Source organism: Seriola lalandi, unplaced genomic scaffold (assembly GCF_002814215.2).
Source record: "Seriola lalandi dorsalis isolate HSWRI2012SDOR001 ecotype SW California unplaced genomic scaffold, Sedor1 jcf7180002054966, whole genome shotgun sequence".
Taxonomy (NCBI): domain Eukaryota; kingdom Metazoa; phylum Chordata; class Actinopteri; order Carangiformes; family Carangidae; genus Seriola; species Seriola lalandi.
In genome coordinates, this window is record NW_019525517.1 from 1,924,715 (window position 1) to 1,941,974 (window position 17,260).

At 44.1% G+C, this 17,260-nt stretch overlaps 1 protein-coding gene and 1 long non-coding RNA gene across 3 annotated transcripts in view; one reads left to right on the top strand and one right to left on the bottom strand.

Annotated features, from left to right (window-relative positions):
• The window catches only part of LOC111646207 (lysine-specific demethylase 6A-like), a 27,935-nt gene extending 15,220 nt beyond the window's left edge, over positions 1–12,715 (top strand). The window contains exons 13-30 of one of the 2 annotated variants that reach the window (XM_023395646.2): positions 1,155–1,292; positions 3,365–3,496; positions 3,622–3,690; positions 3,805–3,912; positions 4,535–4,930; positions 5,251–6,134; positions 6,924–7,053; positions 7,189–7,294; positions 7,399–7,604; positions 7,755–7,816; positions 8,194–8,268; positions 8,399–8,547; positions 8,661–8,775; positions 8,865–9,052; positions 9,524–9,665; positions 9,760–9,886; positions 10,706–10,876; positions 11,423–12,715. In XM_023395646.2, the coding sequence (XP_023251414.1) occupies positions 1,155–1,292; positions 3,365–3,496; positions 3,622–3,690; positions 3,805–3,912; positions 4,535–4,930; positions 5,251–6,134; positions 6,924–7,053; positions 7,189–7,294; positions 7,399–7,604; positions 7,755–7,816; positions 8,194–8,268; positions 8,399–8,547; positions 8,661–8,775; positions 8,865–9,052; positions 9,524–9,665; positions 9,760–9,886; positions 10,706–10,876; positions 11,423–11,452 (3,228 nt within the window). In that variant the 3' untranslated portion in view covers positions 11,453–12,715. The remainder of the gene's footprint in view (positions 1–1,154; positions 1,293–3,364; positions 3,497–3,621; positions 3,691–3,804; positions 3,913–4,534; positions 4,931–5,250; positions 6,135–6,923; positions 7,054–7,188; positions 7,295–7,398; positions 7,605–7,754; positions 7,817–8,193; positions 8,269–8,398; positions 8,548–8,660; positions 8,776–8,864; positions 9,053–9,523; positions 9,666–9,759; positions 9,887–10,705; positions 10,877–11,422) is intronic. The other variant, XM_023395647.2, reaches the window with a different exon arrangement.
• LOC147817397 (uncharacterized) overlaps positions 12,645–17,260 on the bottom strand; it is an 8,513-nt gene continuing 3,897 nt past the window's right edge. The window contains exon 2 of the long non-coding RNA XR_015436415.1: positions 12,645–14,386. This is a non-coding gene — a long non-coding RNA (uncharacterized LOC147817397). The remainder of the gene's footprint in view (positions 14,387–17,260) is intronic.

Sequence of the window (17,260 nt, forward strand, 5' to 3'; positions counted from 1 at the left end):
AAGCGTTTTCACAGAGCTCAGTTGGGTGCATGTCTCAGCAGGCGTACCCGCTCAAACAAAGCAAAGCATCACTAATGTAGCAAGATTTTTATAGTTCAAAAAAAATGCCTGGATCAGTTTGGGACATCCCTAAATGAAGTTCGCCCCAAAACGTTTTGGGAAGCCTCATGTGGATTGTGGGCAGAATGTAGACAGAAGAAGAAGAAAAAGCAGCATTAGCAGAACCCTGTCACCAACCAAGAATTGAATCTGCCCTGATGCACTATGGCAGTGTGACAGAAAACAGGCGCTCCCACGAGCATAGGGAGGAATACATGGGATCTCTTGGGGGTTTTCCTGTGTACCACCATCATCACACTCTCCTGCCTTTTGCTGTTCCTTGTTAACATTCCTGTGAGACCATGGCTGTGTTGAATCAGTCCACATATTACTCCACAGGGATGTCATTATCCTATTAGGCACAAAGGAAACTTTTGAATCCAGAAAACTCAAATCAAAATGAATTCAGGATTCAAAATAGAATAAAATCTGGTGGCGTTGTATTTTTTCTGGGCTTTATTACCTCTCATTCTTTCAAGACCTTAACTCATGCTAAACTCCAAGTCTTTTGTTGCCTGTGCTGTGCTGCATAATATAAGAAAGAGAAAAAATAATGGGATTATTTTAAGGATTATTATAAATTTCCCCTATTCTACCATAGATTTAACAGCTGGGGTTCTAACGATCCCCGTATCTCATGTGTTAATTTATTCATCTATATTTTTGTCCAAGCAATGTCATTTTCCTTTACATATGCATGAAGGAATGTTGCATTTCCACCAGTTATGTTAGCATAAACTCATGGCATTAAGACAAGCTCAGCTGCTTGTTTTAATGGACGTGTAACTGTGTTTGGGAATACTGTTGCTGAATGTCATCCAAGTAGTAATACCTCCTTGTGTGGTTGATGCTGTACATGCCTTAGGTATATTAGCCAGCCAAGACACAAGTTTGCATATCGCTGTCAGTTTCCAACTTAGCTTCACTTGTGTTGTAACTTCTACCTATTTACCATTGCTGATCATTTTCCTTGTTTTGAGGTCATCGTTTTTTTAAAAGAAAGCCTTGTGTTTTATTATTTTTTTGTTTTTTCACGTCGTTTTCCATTCCCCTAGGCTCAGTTGAGTAACCCCCAGCTCAGTAGCCTACAGGGTAAAAGTAAAATGCTCCCTCTTATTGAGGAGGCATGGAGTCTACCAATCCCAGCTGAGCTAACCTCCAGGCAGGGAGGCCTGAGCAGTGCACCACAGCAGGTGAGAGACCAGATAGAGCAACTTACACCTCCCTCCCCATCCCTCCCTCCCCTTCCTTTGACTGAGTGCACACTCAGACACATAGGCACTCATACACATAATCGTAATGTACATACAGACATACCTACAGGTCAACACAAGCGCATGCACTGTTGTACATACCGACGGGTAACACTTGAGCTTAACTCCAACCTCCACACTGTGATGTCTAAAGATGCCGACAACATGCACAAAAAAAAAAACTCTCAATGAATAGCTAATTTTTTTTGAACTCCTCTGCAATGTGAAAGCAGTTACGCGCAGATCAGATGGAGACCTTGACTTCAATGTAAGCACATTTTCTGCTTCACGCCAAGAGAAATTGAATGAGGAGTTCTTCTCTGTGTCAGTAGTGACTGTAACACGTTAATGGCAGCTTTATAGCATCTGCTTTGAATGAGGAGGTGTCCAGCCAAGTGTTACCCAGTCCTGCACTCCCTCTCTTCTCCACAGCACAGTAGTCACTCGGCTTCACCCATCACGCTCAGTTCAAGTACAATAAGAAAATAAATCACCAAAGCACTTGTGCAGGCTTTCCTTAATTCTTTCCCATCCAATTTCTTCTTCTATTAATCCTGTTTTTAATCTAATGTGGTATTCAGGATTACAACCCCTGCAGTTCATTGACAAATCCAGTTTTAGGAGGCAAACTTGTTGAACTTGGACCACACTGTTTGCTCTTAATCTGCTTTGGTTTAGACCGGGAGAGATTGGCTTTCTGAAGAGATTAAAATGCTGTAATTCTAAATCAAGTGGCTGTGTTTCTAATTCTCACACTCATTGACGTTTGGCCTTTTTGACTCTGCTGCCCCAGTGTGATCGGTGAGGTCGTGCGGCCGTAGATTGCACCCAGGCTTCCCATTGGCTCTGTCCATCTCCCCCCTCCCCCCCGCCCCCACCCCTTCAGTAGTTGACCTTAGATGTCCTGCAGCTGCTCACAACGCCCCAGCAACGCCCCCTAGTGTTCCATTACCACTCCATTCATTCATGCTCATCATACAGTAGATGCGAGTGGTTCTGGTGTGTCCATGTTTGTGTGTGTGTGATCACTGTTGTGTTATTGACTTGTAGCATTGGAATATGTTGATGTAGCAGCTTTGACTCGGTGAGAGTCAATTCACTGTGAGACCTATTCCAGTGTGACTGAGTTTGGAATGTGGACGTTATGGATGGATAGATTTTACATGGGTCGGATGTGACATATGTTTTTCAACTGATACATAATGAGAAATGATACTTGATATTTAACAAAGCACATACAGATTATAGCAGCTTTAATTGCTCACATTTCGTAGTGCAACGTATGTAAACGGTGTATACTTTCCGTCCCATTAGGATAAAGAGAAAATAACTGAGGTTTTGTTAGACTAAATTTCCAAGCGGTCACATCTGGCTCATAGGCTTCCTCAGAGGAAATGGTAAGGCTCTCAGTGTGTGGAATGTATAGTAATCGTTTGCTTTAAAGGTCGAGTTATGCTATTGTGCCCTCAAACAGCTGCAACTCCCTTATATTGTCTGACAGTGTAATAAGGAATACACTGAGTTGCTGTGAAGGATTGCATTGAGAGTCATTGTAACTGAGTGCTGCAGGTGTTGAGGAGAAGCTGTAGTGGTGAATTTCCGCCAGCATTCCTCTGAACAGGAGAAATGTCCCGGGGCTGTTGTTGCTCTATGAAGCAACACCTTCAGATACACAGGAATGTTTTGCTCTTAATGTCCTGCTTGTTTGTTTAAGCGCCAACACAGAATGACAATATTGCTTTCCTTTTTTCTCTTCCTTTTTCTCCATCCCCTGCTTTTCTTTGCCGCCTGACCTCTCCCTCTTGCCGTACTTTGTCTTCTCCCTTTTGCTGCTTTACGTCTTGATAAATAAACACGATCCCTCTGTTTTGTTTTTCCTTTACGTCTGTGTTTCCCACACTTGCTTCACTTTCTTTCCTTTTGCTCTATTCCATCTCCTTCTGTTTTCCGTGGCCTTTATGCATTTCTTTTGCTTCCCTTTGCCTGCGCACCCGCCATCCCCTCTCCTCCAGGCTTGTAAGCCCAATCACAGTGCAGAGGGCGGGGGCTCGGGTCAGTCTCTGCCCCCTCACGTGGGCTCACTGGGCCAAGCAGAGGACCAGTCCTGCCCAGCCAAGAGGAGGAGAGCCTCCAGCCCTGCTAAGGTAAATATGGCACTGACAGCACCATTTAGCTGCTTTCCTCATATAATGGGAGTCATGCATTTTAAAGTCTGTGTCCCCAATTTGAATTATAGACTTTAAATTTAATGTAATTTTTCAATCTTCAGGGTGAGTCGTGGGCCAGTAATCCAGCACAACCAGTTCCCAACTGGTACCTCTCCCCGCAGAAATTACAGGTGGGTAACATCTCGTTACCTCGTCTCTTTCTTTATTCGTAATCATCTGAGCAGAGGCCACATCCAGCTTCCACTCGTATGTGAACTATGGGTTTTATTGCCATCTGTCTTCAGGTGCTGGAACAGTTGCGGAGTAACCGGGCCAGCCTGAAGCCCCCACAGCTTCAGATGCTGGAGCAGCTGGAGGCTCAGCTCGCCATGATGCAGCAGCACCAGCACCAGGTACAAATCTACAGCCTCACATACACACCAGAGATAAAATAACACTTTGTCATTCACTGTATTGCTCCTGGAAAACTACTCCTCTGGTATGTCAGTAAGGCTCAAACAAACAATTTCATATATATATTTCATATATATAACACTCACACTGGAATAGCTTGCCATCTTCATACATGATACACATACATACCATGGGAAAAAGAAAAAGCAGTGGCACACGCACAGATCACGTTTCTATAAACATAAACGTGTGTGTTGGGTAAACCATGTCAGAATAAATAAAATCACTGATCGAGACAGTGGAAACGCTGCATTATTTATGATGCTGTAGTAGTCAGGCATGACTCAGGATACTGAAATCCTGTGTGGGCGTTAAACCGTTGTGGTTTGGCACGTGATTCGCTACAACTGAGTGCAGTGCAGTGTAAACATTGACAGGTAAGGAGGCACATGTCATTAAAGGAGTGTTTTTCTTACTGACTTGTTGGCAGAGCTCGCTCATCAGGTTCTTCAACAGTGTTTGCATAAACATAATAAAAAAATGACAGATAGTAATTTTTAAGCTATAATTAAATGTCTGTTAAACTGTTGTGATTTATGGTTGTTGTATTTTCTTTTACAGATGAGACAGAATGCCTCAGGAGGTCAGGTGCGCCCCTCTCTCCCCAATGGCCCCACCTCCAACTCCCTCCCCTCCCCCAACCCCAGCCTCCACCCCATCCGGCCCCACCTGGGACCCCACCGGCCCCTGTGCCCGCCACAGTCACTGGCCAACGGGCCTGTGGGCCCTGGGACACACGGACCCTTGGACTCCCTCCCTGTGGGTGATAATAGTAAGAATAGTAGTAACAGTAGTAGTAATAATCAGCCAGGGCCCACGGACACAGGACCCAACGGAGACGTGCCTTACCTGCAACCTGCCAGCAGCGGCGACGCAGCACTGCTACCTCACACCTGCACAAGCACGCAAACACAGGACGCCACGCCGCACCAGGCCCTGCACCTAAACTCCTCTCAGGTGAGACGTCAAGCACATCTCCCTCTGTTGCTCAGCTAAGAAACAGCTATGGATCTAGTTCTGTTTTATCTGACTGACGTCTTTGGTTCTGTTATTAAAAAACCCATCAAGTGGTTTCATGAAACAAACTGTTAAATCCCTCCCATGAGTCTCCTGTAAGTTAAAGTATGCAGGAATTCTTATCCACAGTCTCTGGTATTGAACCAAAGACTGTACAAAATATTGTAACCATGGTAACTTGATTAATAATGACATCTAAGATGAGTCGCACCTTCTGTACGTTTTACTTCTACTCTTAAGTCGCTCTCTTCCTCCTTCAGGGGCTTCAGAAGGGGTCTATTCCACATGCGACAGGCTCCAGCAGTGAGGGGGCCTCCTCTCACTCGCAGACCCCCAACTCCACCGGCCCTGTACACCCCAACAATCAGGTTGGACATTCCACTAACGCCCCATCGCCACGGCAGCAGCCTCACAACCACCTCCCATCCCCTCCCTCCCTCCCGCACTCCTCTACCTCAGGTGGAGCAGCACCCGGTGCGTCCGCTACCAAAGATAGCAACACCGCAGCCGCCCTTGTCACGGCAGCCGCATCCCTCGGCAACGGAGGCTCCGAGGGCAAGACGCCATCGCCACTGCCGTCAGCCGAGGGCAAAACGGCACAGGCAGACGGCCTGGCCAATCACGTCCACTCGGGGGATGGTGGCAAGGTGGCAGAAGGTGGCGAGAAGCCGAGCCTTAGCGCAGACAATCCTAGACTATCTGCCCTGCTGGCGGGGGGGAAGGGCCCTAATGAGGGCGAGGGACCGTCAGAAGGGACTGTATCCACAGCATCCACCACATCCGAGTCCCACAAGAAAGTCAACAACATCCACCCGGCCGTCCTGCCCTCCACCCCCCACGCGCAAGGCAGCTCGGCTGCCTCCTCGCCCATCTCTGCCATATCCACCGCCACACCCTCACCCAAATCCTCCGAACACACCCAAACAGGCGCCCACAGTCCCGCCGCCACCACAGCTGCTGCACCGGCCGTGAACGGTAACGGCAAAGGAGGTATCTCTGAGGACTCTCAAAGCCCACTGAAAGCTGAGCCGCCCACCGTCACCGGTCTCAAAGCTACGCCTCCACACGGACACAGCACATCATCATCATCGTCATCTTCAATATCCATCTACCCCAGCTCCACAGACGTGCTGAAGGCCTGCAGGTGAGCCGGAACTGCCCCATTGTCTTTCACATCATAGTGTTCTGCAAATTCTCGGCAAGGAAATTATTGTTTCACAAAAGACGAGATAACCCTCATTCAGGCCACAACACAGCTTTCAGTTGAGAAGACCGACACCGGGTTTCTGGAGTGACAAATTCTTGTTGTAGCTTTTTAACATCCTGCTCACTCAGGCTGCTTTATAATCATGGGGAAGCTGATAGATTCTTCAGTTTGACAGTGTGTGTGAGGAACAAATAGAAATGGCCTTGATCGGTCGTGATGAGTGGCTGCATCAGCACTACTGAGTATGAAGTCTGAAAATACATTCACCTCACTCAGTAATTTAGTTACATGGCATAGTTTTGATGTTTTGTTTTTTTTTATAATAAAAAATAAAGCATGACTGTGTGGTTAGATATATTTCTTGCATGTTTTCTAAAATCATTTAGATCTGAAGTTGGGTTTTATTGTGTTTAAAGTCGGTGTATAAATGAGAACGTTTTTGTTTTGAAGATGTCTCCTCCCAGTGGAAAAGCAGAGAAACTGCAGAATCACAGGCAAATGATTATGTAACTCTAAACAACACTGAAGGCCACCGGGCAGTGTTGTTGCCATGCAGATATTATTCAGCTTGAACAGCTTCCTCCATTTGGTTGCTTTTTTTTTTTTTTTGAATGTAAATGAGTCTCTCTTTGTAAAACATGACATTCCGCGCTGCATGTAGTTGATGAGTCAGTGTCAGTGTTCTGTGTGCGGACTGAAAACATCTTCTGCTTTGTCTGCGTGCAGAAACCTGGGGAAGAACGGCCTCTCCAACAGCAGTATCCTCCTCGATAAGTGCCCCCCGCCCCGGCTGCCCCCTCCACCCTCACCAGCCCTGCCCAAAGACAAGCTCAACCCTCCCACACCCAGCATCTATGTGAGCATTATCCAGACTTAAAATGTCATTTAGTTGCAGTTTAAAAGTAACGATAGGATTTTATTTTTTACCTGATCTGTCTATTTCCTGAAACATCCACTGGATCTGTTATCTTCATGTTTTCTGTCTGACCAGCTGGAGAACAAGAGGGATGCTTTCTTCCCTCCGCTGCACCAGTTCTGCACAAACCCCTCCAACCCTGTCACTGTCATCAGAGGACTGGCTGGAGCTCTCAAACTGGGTAAATGCATCGTTTATAATGCCTAATGCTGAATAACGCAGCGAGCGGTCCGATTATGTTGTTTACTCTTTAAGTTCTAAACAATGCTGCCCTTTTCTCTGCAGACCTGGGTTTGTTCTCCACTAAGACGTTGGTAGAGGCCAACCCGGATCACCAGGTGGAGGTCTGGACTCAGCTCTCTCAGCCCGCTGATGAGAACTGGGACCCGACCGTCACCAAGAAAATGTGGCGCTGCGAAAGCGCCCGTGCCCTCACCACCATCGCCAAATACGCCCAGTATCAGGCCGCTTCCTTCCAGGAGTCCCTGCGGGTCAGTTACGCTTTAACTATATTCCCTTAAACAAAAGATTGAGGATTCAAGTTTTGCATAATTTCAGGGAAACTGGAGGAAATATCTGATGATAAGAAATATTCAGTTGTAGTATAATGTTGGTTTAATGTTTATCCTGTTTGTTTTCAGGAGGAGAATGAGAAGAAAGCACTAAAGGAGCCCTCGGACACAGAGCCAGCATCAGCAGAGAGGTACCTAATGTTGTTCTTTATAATAATTAACCTTACTTAGATCAGTCTTCTCCATTAGAAAGCTCCAGACTTGGTTTGGCCAAAGCATTTTGATATAGAATTTGAATAGATTTAAAATGACACCAAAAGCCAGACAATATCCAGTCTCATTTTTGGCATGTGAGCCACCACCCAACTAATTATATTTCAGACACTATGTCATAATGGTTGGCACCCCTTCTCTGAATCTCTGCTGCATCCTTTTTTTGCTCAACTTTATGCAAACAAGTTTTAAGCTTTTACATTCATTTCTACTATATGGATGATTGGAGGGTAGAGACCTCATTAAACAGACTGTATGTGGCTAATTATAAATTCTATTTTTTGTGTTGTCTCAGTGTTGCACGCAAAAGAAGGGGGCCGTTAAAGCACATCAAGTTTGGAACCAACATCGACGTGTCGGACGAGAGGAAGTGAGTGTGGATTTGATCTCACCGTCTCATCGTCATGTCTTCAAACTGATTATTTGGTGCCTTTGAGACATTTCAGCTTCAAAGCTTTACACTGTGATCTCATAAGCTCATAATGATCATTCTGTACCAGGTGGAAACAGCAGCTCCAGGAGCTCAGTAAACTCCCGGCCTTCGCTCGAGTCGTATCAGCTGGCAACTTGCTCAGCCATGTGGGTCACACCATCCTGGGTATGAACACGGTTCAGCTCTACATGAAGGTCCCTGGGAGCAGGATACCAGGTACTCTCTCTTACTGCTGCTACTACTACTGCTACTACAGTCTGTGATGTAGTCTGTCAGGTGTACATCGGTTCGGATGTGTAGATTTGAGGAGTTTGTGTTTGTCCCTCCAGGTCACCAGGAACACAATAACTTCTGTGCCGTCAACATCAACATTGGACCAGGAGACTGTGAGTGGTTTGCGGTGCCTGAGCCTTACTGGGGAGTGATGAGCAACTTCTGTGAAAAGTAAGATGAACTGAACCTTTCTCTGCGCTCCCCCCTCCTTCACTGAATTCATATATCATCACAGTTCTCTTTCTCCTCATCACCTGCAGGAACAACATCAACTTCCTGATGGGCTCGTGGTGGCCCAACCTGGAGGACCTGTATGAGGCCGACGTGCCCGTCTACAGGTTCATCCAGCGTCCGGGCGACCTGGTGTGGCTCAACACCGGCACCGTGCACTGGGTGCAGGCCATCGGCTGGTGCAACAACATTGCCTGGAACGTAGGACCTCTCACGGGTACGCACTGAATTATGGGATATTGGTTAATGTTGCAGGTGCAGGTGCGATTGTGATTATTCCCCAAATCCATTCCTCTTTGTTTGTCTTTGAGCACTTAAGGCAACAAAAAGAACATTTGTTTATACGTGCCCTCGTGGAAAACTATGTATATTTACACACCAAAAGGCAGCCGAGGTTCACAGTCGTGTCAAACAGGAATTATATCTGATATGGTGACCTTTCCTGTGATGTTTGAAATGCTTTTTAGCTGATTATTGACCTTTTTAGGTGATTACTGATCTGATTACAGCAGGATTTTATTTCCTGTCGACACCAGCTGCATTTTCGTCAGCGACAGAAATAAGGAGGCTTCTGTATCAACTACTGCACCTGTTTACACTGTCCACATAATGGCTCTAGCTACACTGGTGCTTTAAATGCATAGCTACCGCCCGAAACATCTTTTTGTTTATTCTTCTGTGTTTTCAGCTCACCAGTACAAGCTGGCTGTGGAGCGTTACGAGTGGAATAAGCTCCAGAGTGTCAAGTCTATGGTTCCCATGGTGCACCTCTCCTGGAACATGGCTCGCAACATCAAAGTGTCCGACCACAAGCTGTTTGAGATGATCAAGTGAGTCACAGCATGCGTCGCTTTCAGCATATTGTGTTTGTTTGGATCATATGTTTGACTCTCTTTAATCTAACTCTGTGTGTTCCTGTATCAGGTACTGCTTGCTGCGGACGTTGAAGCAGTGCCAGTGGGTGAAAGAAGCCTTGGCGACAGCCGGCAAGGAAACAGTACTGAGACCGAGGACGAGGGACGAACCGGCTCACTACTGCACCATCTGTGAGGTCAGTGAAGCACCAGGAACATTTCAGCTGCAGGGGTGTGAGTTTTAACAGGATTTCACATCTCTGCAGCTCACACTTATTATCTAGTGGACGATAATTGTCTCGCCGTGCGCTTGTTCCTGCTCGCATCCTGATTGAGACTCAACGCCCTCCATGTTAGCACCACAAGTATAAGGGGATGAATTGAGGACCATAAGACATTTTGGTTGCTTGAATTTTCTCATGTTTTTGACATTTCATCCTGCAGCTGTGAGGTTTGTCACAAAAAGAAATAATTTCAAAGTGCAGAATATAACAAGTAACACAGTACATGTCAGTATTACTTGAGGGAGACATTTATTCTACAGTTTTGCAGTTTGCTGTTCCATTAATTTTGGACAGCATCATGACTTGTGATCAGTTGATCTACTGACATTACATTAAAGGCCGACTCAGTTTTTGTTTGAGCTAATTAACAGCTGTGCTAATGGCTTTATTTGAATGCAGGGCTTTCAGCTGTTTTTGTAGAAATGTCTCCACATCCCATTCAGCAGCTGCTGTCATTGTGTCCTCGCAATTGTTCCATTACTCACTGTCTGTGCAGCAGCTCCAGGATCTGTCTGCAGATGACATCATCACTGCAGCCTGTGTCTGCAGTTCATCCTCACTCAGATTCACAAATAACAGCTCGGAGTTACAATAGAAGTGACATGGGGATGAATTTTGCATTAGGTTGAAGTTATTAAGAGTTTGTGCCACCCATTAATGCATATATGTGTATGTATGTGTGTGTGTGTGTGTGTGTGTGTGTGTGTGTGTGTGTGTGTGTGTACTTTGCAGGTGGAGGTGTTCAACCTGCTGTTTGTGCGCCGCGAGCTCCTCTCCAAGAAGCAGTACGTGGTCCACTGCCAGGACTGTGCCAGGAAAGGCAGCGCCACACTGGACGACTTTGTGGTGCTGGAACAGCACAGGATGGAGGACCTGATGCAGGTCTACGACCAGTTCACATTAGTAAGTCCGCAGCCGGAGGGAGAGCTGCACACAGTTCTTCTTTCAGAGGGAAAGAAAACTCAATTCATTTATGTGAAACAATTTATCTCAAATTTAATGTTTAAGGTGTTTGAAAATCCAAACTTTTTATAATGCTGATAGTCAACAAGTTTTCAATTTCATTTTATGTGAGAGGTACAAAATGTAAATTAATGGCATTTAATTTCCTATCACTGCTTTTAATCTACATCCCAAACCAAGTCAGGGATGTGATAAAATAAAAGTCTGTCATTCTCACTGGAGAATGGGCGTGGTTCCTCTTGGAACTGCATCAGTACAGAAATTTGAAAGAGCTAAATGTTTATTGCTACCGATTATCAAGCGAGACTTTGTAAGTCTCTGTGAAAGTTGTTTTTCACACCATAATAATACCAGTATACCTGCGATACAACGGTTAAAGTTAAACTGCTCTTTGTGTCTATGCTGTATTGACCTGTTGACCACAGAGGCCTCAAGCTGATGAATTCAATGACCCGACTAATTCTCATGTGTCATCTTCCTCCCCAGGCCCCTCCTCTTCATTCATCTTCATCTTGACATTAGTTGACACCTCTTTCTTCTTCTGCTGTGGAGCCATGACGCCCATGCACAGGAACTTGTATTAAGATTTAAAAAACAGAACAAAACAAACATCTACATACACGGACCATTTCTGATATTCAGGAAAGCCAAGGCCGTCTCCCCACCCTCACCACCGCCCCTCCCATATGGCTGGTCTCCATAGCGACGGCTGGAGGCTGAGTGTGTCTGTCTATGCAACCTGTTTGAAGTGCTGGGGCCTGGCCCTTCCAGAGGGGGGCGCCACCGAGCTCACTAACAGGACTCGTTTCTCTCTTCTCCCTCCCCGCCCTCTCCCAGCCCCCTCTAGTGACAATGGTTCAGCCCTGTTTTAATGGAGGACTTAATCAAAAACGGTTGGGAACAGGGGGACGAGGGGGAGGAGTGGGATTCTTTAATGCGTGATAAAAATGTTTTGTAGATACTTGTTAACTGTCACAACTGGCAACACCACCCGTAAAAGACTACTGACTTGACAACCTTTCTCTCCCTCTCTCTCTCTCTCCCCCTCCCTTTTTCTCTTTTTCTATTCTGGTAACAGGATGAAATGTTGGCTTTGATTTATAGATTTCCCCCAAATTTTCTTCAGTTTTTCCTTATAAGGAGCACTAGCCTAACTGGTCATTTTCTATGGTAGATAGTAATTTTAAGACTCTTTGGACAGCAAAATCTCCAAAAAAATTTGTAATGTGAAGAGTTTAGGTGAGTTTGTTTCTTTTATTTCTTTCCTTTTTTTCTTTCTTTCTTTCTTTTTTTTTTTTTTTTTTTTTTTTTTTTTTTTTTTTTTTTTTTTTACAGCTTTTATGTTTTATCTTTGTCTTGTTCTTTTCAAAACTATGACATTTTGTTTGTTTCTTAGGTAAAAAAAAAAAAGAAAAAAAACTTCAAAAAAAAAAACTTACTAGCCAAGTCACAAAGAAAATGGGTTGCACATAGACTGATGGAATAAAAGTTTAATTTGTGATTTTTGTTTTGTTGTTTCTAATCTTGATGTAAATTTAAACTATTTATAAATACATATTTATTGCTTGAAAATATTTGTTGATGGAATGCTGTTATTTTTTCCAGAATACCTGCCATTAAATTTGAAGGAGTTTTGTCATTTTAACACAACTCCTCTTACATTTTCTATATATAAATAAAATTGCTTAGCAAGCATTGTACAGAAACGGACATTTAAAATTGTTTTATTGTTTGAAGAATGTTTTATGATGAGTCAATAAACACAAAGTTGTCAAATTATCCATGCTCCATGGCTCCTTTAACATACCACAGTCCTCGATGATACTATTTACAGTAAATGGATTTACAGTAAATATTCAAAATAATGATAAAATGTGAGTATAGGCCTGAAACCCAGCAGACAATGTAGCTGTAGACTGACACACACAGAATCCTACACTGTATGCCAGGTCCAGAACTTACCCAGTATCTCATTACTTCATATTCATTTAACATAAAATTCCTGCTGGTGGTGCTCCCTCTCTAAACTACCCATGCAGTCTGAGATTTCTCTGCTGGAGGCTTTTCTCTTCACAGTGGGTGGGCTGTCGAGACACTTCTTTGAAATTTTAAAGCTGCGTAGCAGAAAAGATCACAAGGGGATGGTGTGAACTGCACATGGAAAACACTGTTAGAAAGTAACCCACTAATCTAGTTCAGAAACATTCTAGAGAGCTCATTAAATATGATTATTCAATCATGCCATAAGCCTGCACATCGTCGTCATATTCCCTGAATGACATGGCTGCCAGCAGAGACCCAGTAGCCAGATGTAGCTGCTGCCAGCCCCACAGGATCTACACTGACTACTGAGCAACCGCTGGGTGCCCTGTGGCTCTGGAGCTCAAGTCAGAGCCAAAATGGCCGCCTGTCTGATGTTCACATTTCAGCCAAGACGGGAAATGATGAGGAGGAAAACAACTTCATGCTGAGAGAACGTGACAAACAAGAAGGATCCCCATGGATATATGTCGCTAATATAATGACAGGTGCAGATGTGACTAAGATTACAGTTTGTAAAGAAACAAAAAAACATCATATAACATTTTTTAAACCACTGTAACACAGCTCTAATACAAAAAGAAACCCTCTTAAATTTTTCTGCTAACAATACAACAGACAGAAGCTCTTTTCCCACTTGCACCTTCAAACATAGATGCTCTGCCATTTTCCTGTGTTGGTAACGTGTGAAAAGGTTGTTTGACTCAGATTTTTCACATACAATGTTTCTGCAGTGTGTCCGCTCTCCAGGAACTCTTAAACCCCCTTCACACTTCCTGCAACATGGCAGGTTCCAGGTGTTGTTTTTAGTGTTACAAGATGGTCGCTGAAACAAAGAAATCCACATCAGTGTGTTTCCACTCTCAGGAGGGACTGAACAAACTGCATTATTTGGTTGGTTCACCACTTTTTTTTGTAAAGAAATTGACTATATGTTAAGACATTGGAAATATATTAACAATCTGGTACAGCGACTCATTACTGTTAGCATGGTTACAGACTCTTAATTTTGCCTCATTTTATCCTTTTTTTTTTTTAACTTTTTGGTGACCTAGCAGGATTTTTGCAACATCTGTTCCCACCAGAGCCTTGTGGGAAGATTTACATAAATCATAAAAGGCTCTAAAATTTCAGAGAATCCAAAAAGCTAAACAATGGCAACTGACAGATTGAAAAGAGTTTGAGGTGCATGTGGGAAAAAAAAGCTAAATTCTGCCATTTCTCTCCTCATCTCCCTCTTTGTCTTTTGGCGCAGTGCTGTCCCTCTGCTCCCACGCTGAAAACCAAGATGGCCGTCTGAGCCATGCTGTTGCAGCGTCCATTTTGCCTGCCACACAGATGGACACTGGAGGACTTTCCACCAACTTTTTCCTGGGGTGTCGGCCTCTGGTTCAAAGACTGACGGGAGTCCTGGAAAAGAAAAACACTGGGATGAGAATCATTTTATTCATATGAGTTTGACTGTGAAGCTGCACATAGGAAAGAAGACGGCTGAGTTTATTCCCATGGGAAATTAAGTATCCAGCATTTTATTTTTAATATTTCAATGCATTTGAAAGTAATAATAAGAGCTGAATTCTCAGGTGGCCGTAATGCAGTGCTGACATACTGTATTTTGCTGTTCTGAAAACATTTTGACTCTCCACCCACAAACTCTTTTACTTTGGCGGAGGCACACAGGAACAAAACCAAGTGTGGGTGTGGATTCTAGGAAACAAGATGCCAGTTTTAATGTGCATGTCAGTTAAGAAGACGAAGACTTCCTGTTGGCTGTCTGACACGACAAAGGCAGGAAACTTGAGTTTTGCGATACAGTGACAATAGTGTTATATGTTAAAAAGAGGGGTGGGGGTGGAGGTGGTGGGTGCAGGTGGCAGAGGGGCTCTGTAATTGTAAAGCAGTGAAAAAAAAAGGTGTTCAATGGGCTCTAATTGTAAAAAGTAAATCACAAAAAGTTGGATTAGTCCTTTAACTCTCCTCTCCCTATATTATCCACCTATATCGTCTGTGAAATCTGGCAGCGTTCCAGCAGAGAGGTATGTGAACTCTGCCTGGCCCGGACCACCAACCCCCCCCCCCCGCTCAAATCCAGACTGCCTAACAATGTCTCCCTGTGTTGAGTGAGGAAAAAAAGGGGAGAAAGAGCAAGAGAGGAGTTAAACCAGCGGAGTGATCAATGCCCTCCCTCCCCCTTCCCGTCCCTCTTTTCCCCCTTTCCTTCCTCCCTGTTCCCTCCATCTCTGCCCTGCCTGCTCTCTCGTTTCCGCCTTTGTGAGAAACAGACAGGTGGCCCTGACTGCTAATTTTAACCGGGCCGATTGTCTGCCTGCGTTTCCCACAGCTATGTATAGACGCCTGCAATAAACCAAGTAGGTCAATGTGTGAGACTCACACACACACATACACACACACACACACACACACAATGTACACACACACGCACACCTACAGACACACACACATACACACACACACCAGGCCCTGACCTCTAAAAATGTCTGACTCGTCCATTCATCCACCTCTGTTGCAAATGATTCTCCCTGATTGGTTGTCACTTTCAGCCAATGGCAGAGCTTCCTGCTGCCCATTCATAAAACCCAGGGTCATTGAGGATAATGTGGTATTAAGGCACGTGCAATGAGGAGGGGTAAACCCACTTTTTATTCTGCGCAACACAACTGAACTACATGTTAATATTGGAAAATGAACACTGATTAGTAGTGAGTTTATTCAAGAAAAAGAATAAACGGATGCTTTTATGGGTTTATTACTGACATTTATGTGTACTGGTGGTGTAGTATAAACAGAATCTGTGGTAATGCTGTTTATTGTCAACTACTTGCCTGAAGTTGCAAAGAGCTAATTCCTGTTTGTGGATTTTACCACACGAAACCTCTGTTATAAATCAGCAGAAATGTAAATGAAATTCAGTCCTTTAAATTAAAATTCTTTAAAGTCTGGCTCCATTCAGCCTGACACAGAGACAGCACATTCCTATGTGTTTAATGAGTAATGAACTGAGGGCCACTAAGACTGCGATAGTCTCTCGGCCCCTCCATCCCGCTCTCAGGTTCGACTCAAACACACACAGTCCTTGAATCCACCCCAATGTTGTTTCTTCCGCCTGTAATTACCACCCCTGCTTGTCTTCTGACCCGTTCCGGTGTTAACATATTTTCCCCTCCTGAGTTACATGTTTATATATAGAAACTCGTGACTATGTCAAAGTGACTCACTTATACGGAGCCTAATGTGCGACATCCAGAGCTTATAGCTGACAGGAAGGAGGCAGAGGGGCCATACAAGTTGAAAAGATCCTTTTATTATAACTTGATTAAAGGTCCCTGTTGAATAATAATGCCTACCACTGATTAATTAATCTATTATTATTTATGGTAATCTTGCTATTCCATCTGTTCTGCTGGAATACAGTACCATGAGGTCAAATAATAAACATGATGAAATGTCCGTGACTCCTTGTTTGTTTTGTAAGGAAAAACTTTCAACCCCCTGAAGACTTGGTTTGAAATCTAAAAGTATTTAAGTATTTCTATGAGTTGCAGATAACATCTGAGAGTATTTATTTAAGAGTTTAACACTCAGTCAGCACATTTTGTGACATCACATTTTCCAAAATGAGCCCCGCCCATGTCAAACCCGTGAGAGGAGCACAGACAATAACAGAAATACAGAAACCCTTTTATGTCAAATACATTATGAAGAAATAAATGAATAAACCACGGATTGATAATACTGTATATATCTGGATTATTCCTTTAAGAATCCCAATAGAAAAACTTCATTTCTTTGTACAGTCTTGATAATTGGGAGGCGGCTGTCAATCTCTTAGCTGCAAGATAAAATCTATCCGCTCAACTATATAAAGTGTTGCTTCAGTCAGATGATGTGATGCGAGGCATGTTTGCAATGGGCTATCCAAGATAACAAGAAAAGAGGTGCTACCCATTGCCATGGAAACGGAGAGTAATTAGCACAGAGTGCTGCTCAGAGAAAGAGAGAGAGTGAGAGGGAGCATGATTTTGTGTGTGTGGGATGTTGGCCTGTTTTCAAGAGATGAGCAATGAGGAGAGGACGAGGAGGAGATGAAGTAACAGCGGCCCGCATGATGGTTTCAGGTGTCATTACACACCGGCACAGACAATAACTTCCTCTGCGCTGACTCAATTTTTCACTATTGAATTTGATTAAGGAATTAGCACTTTTGCCGGAGGAAAGAGTTCAACAGATTTCCTGAGTGCTGCTCTGCTCAGCCCCCCCCCCCCC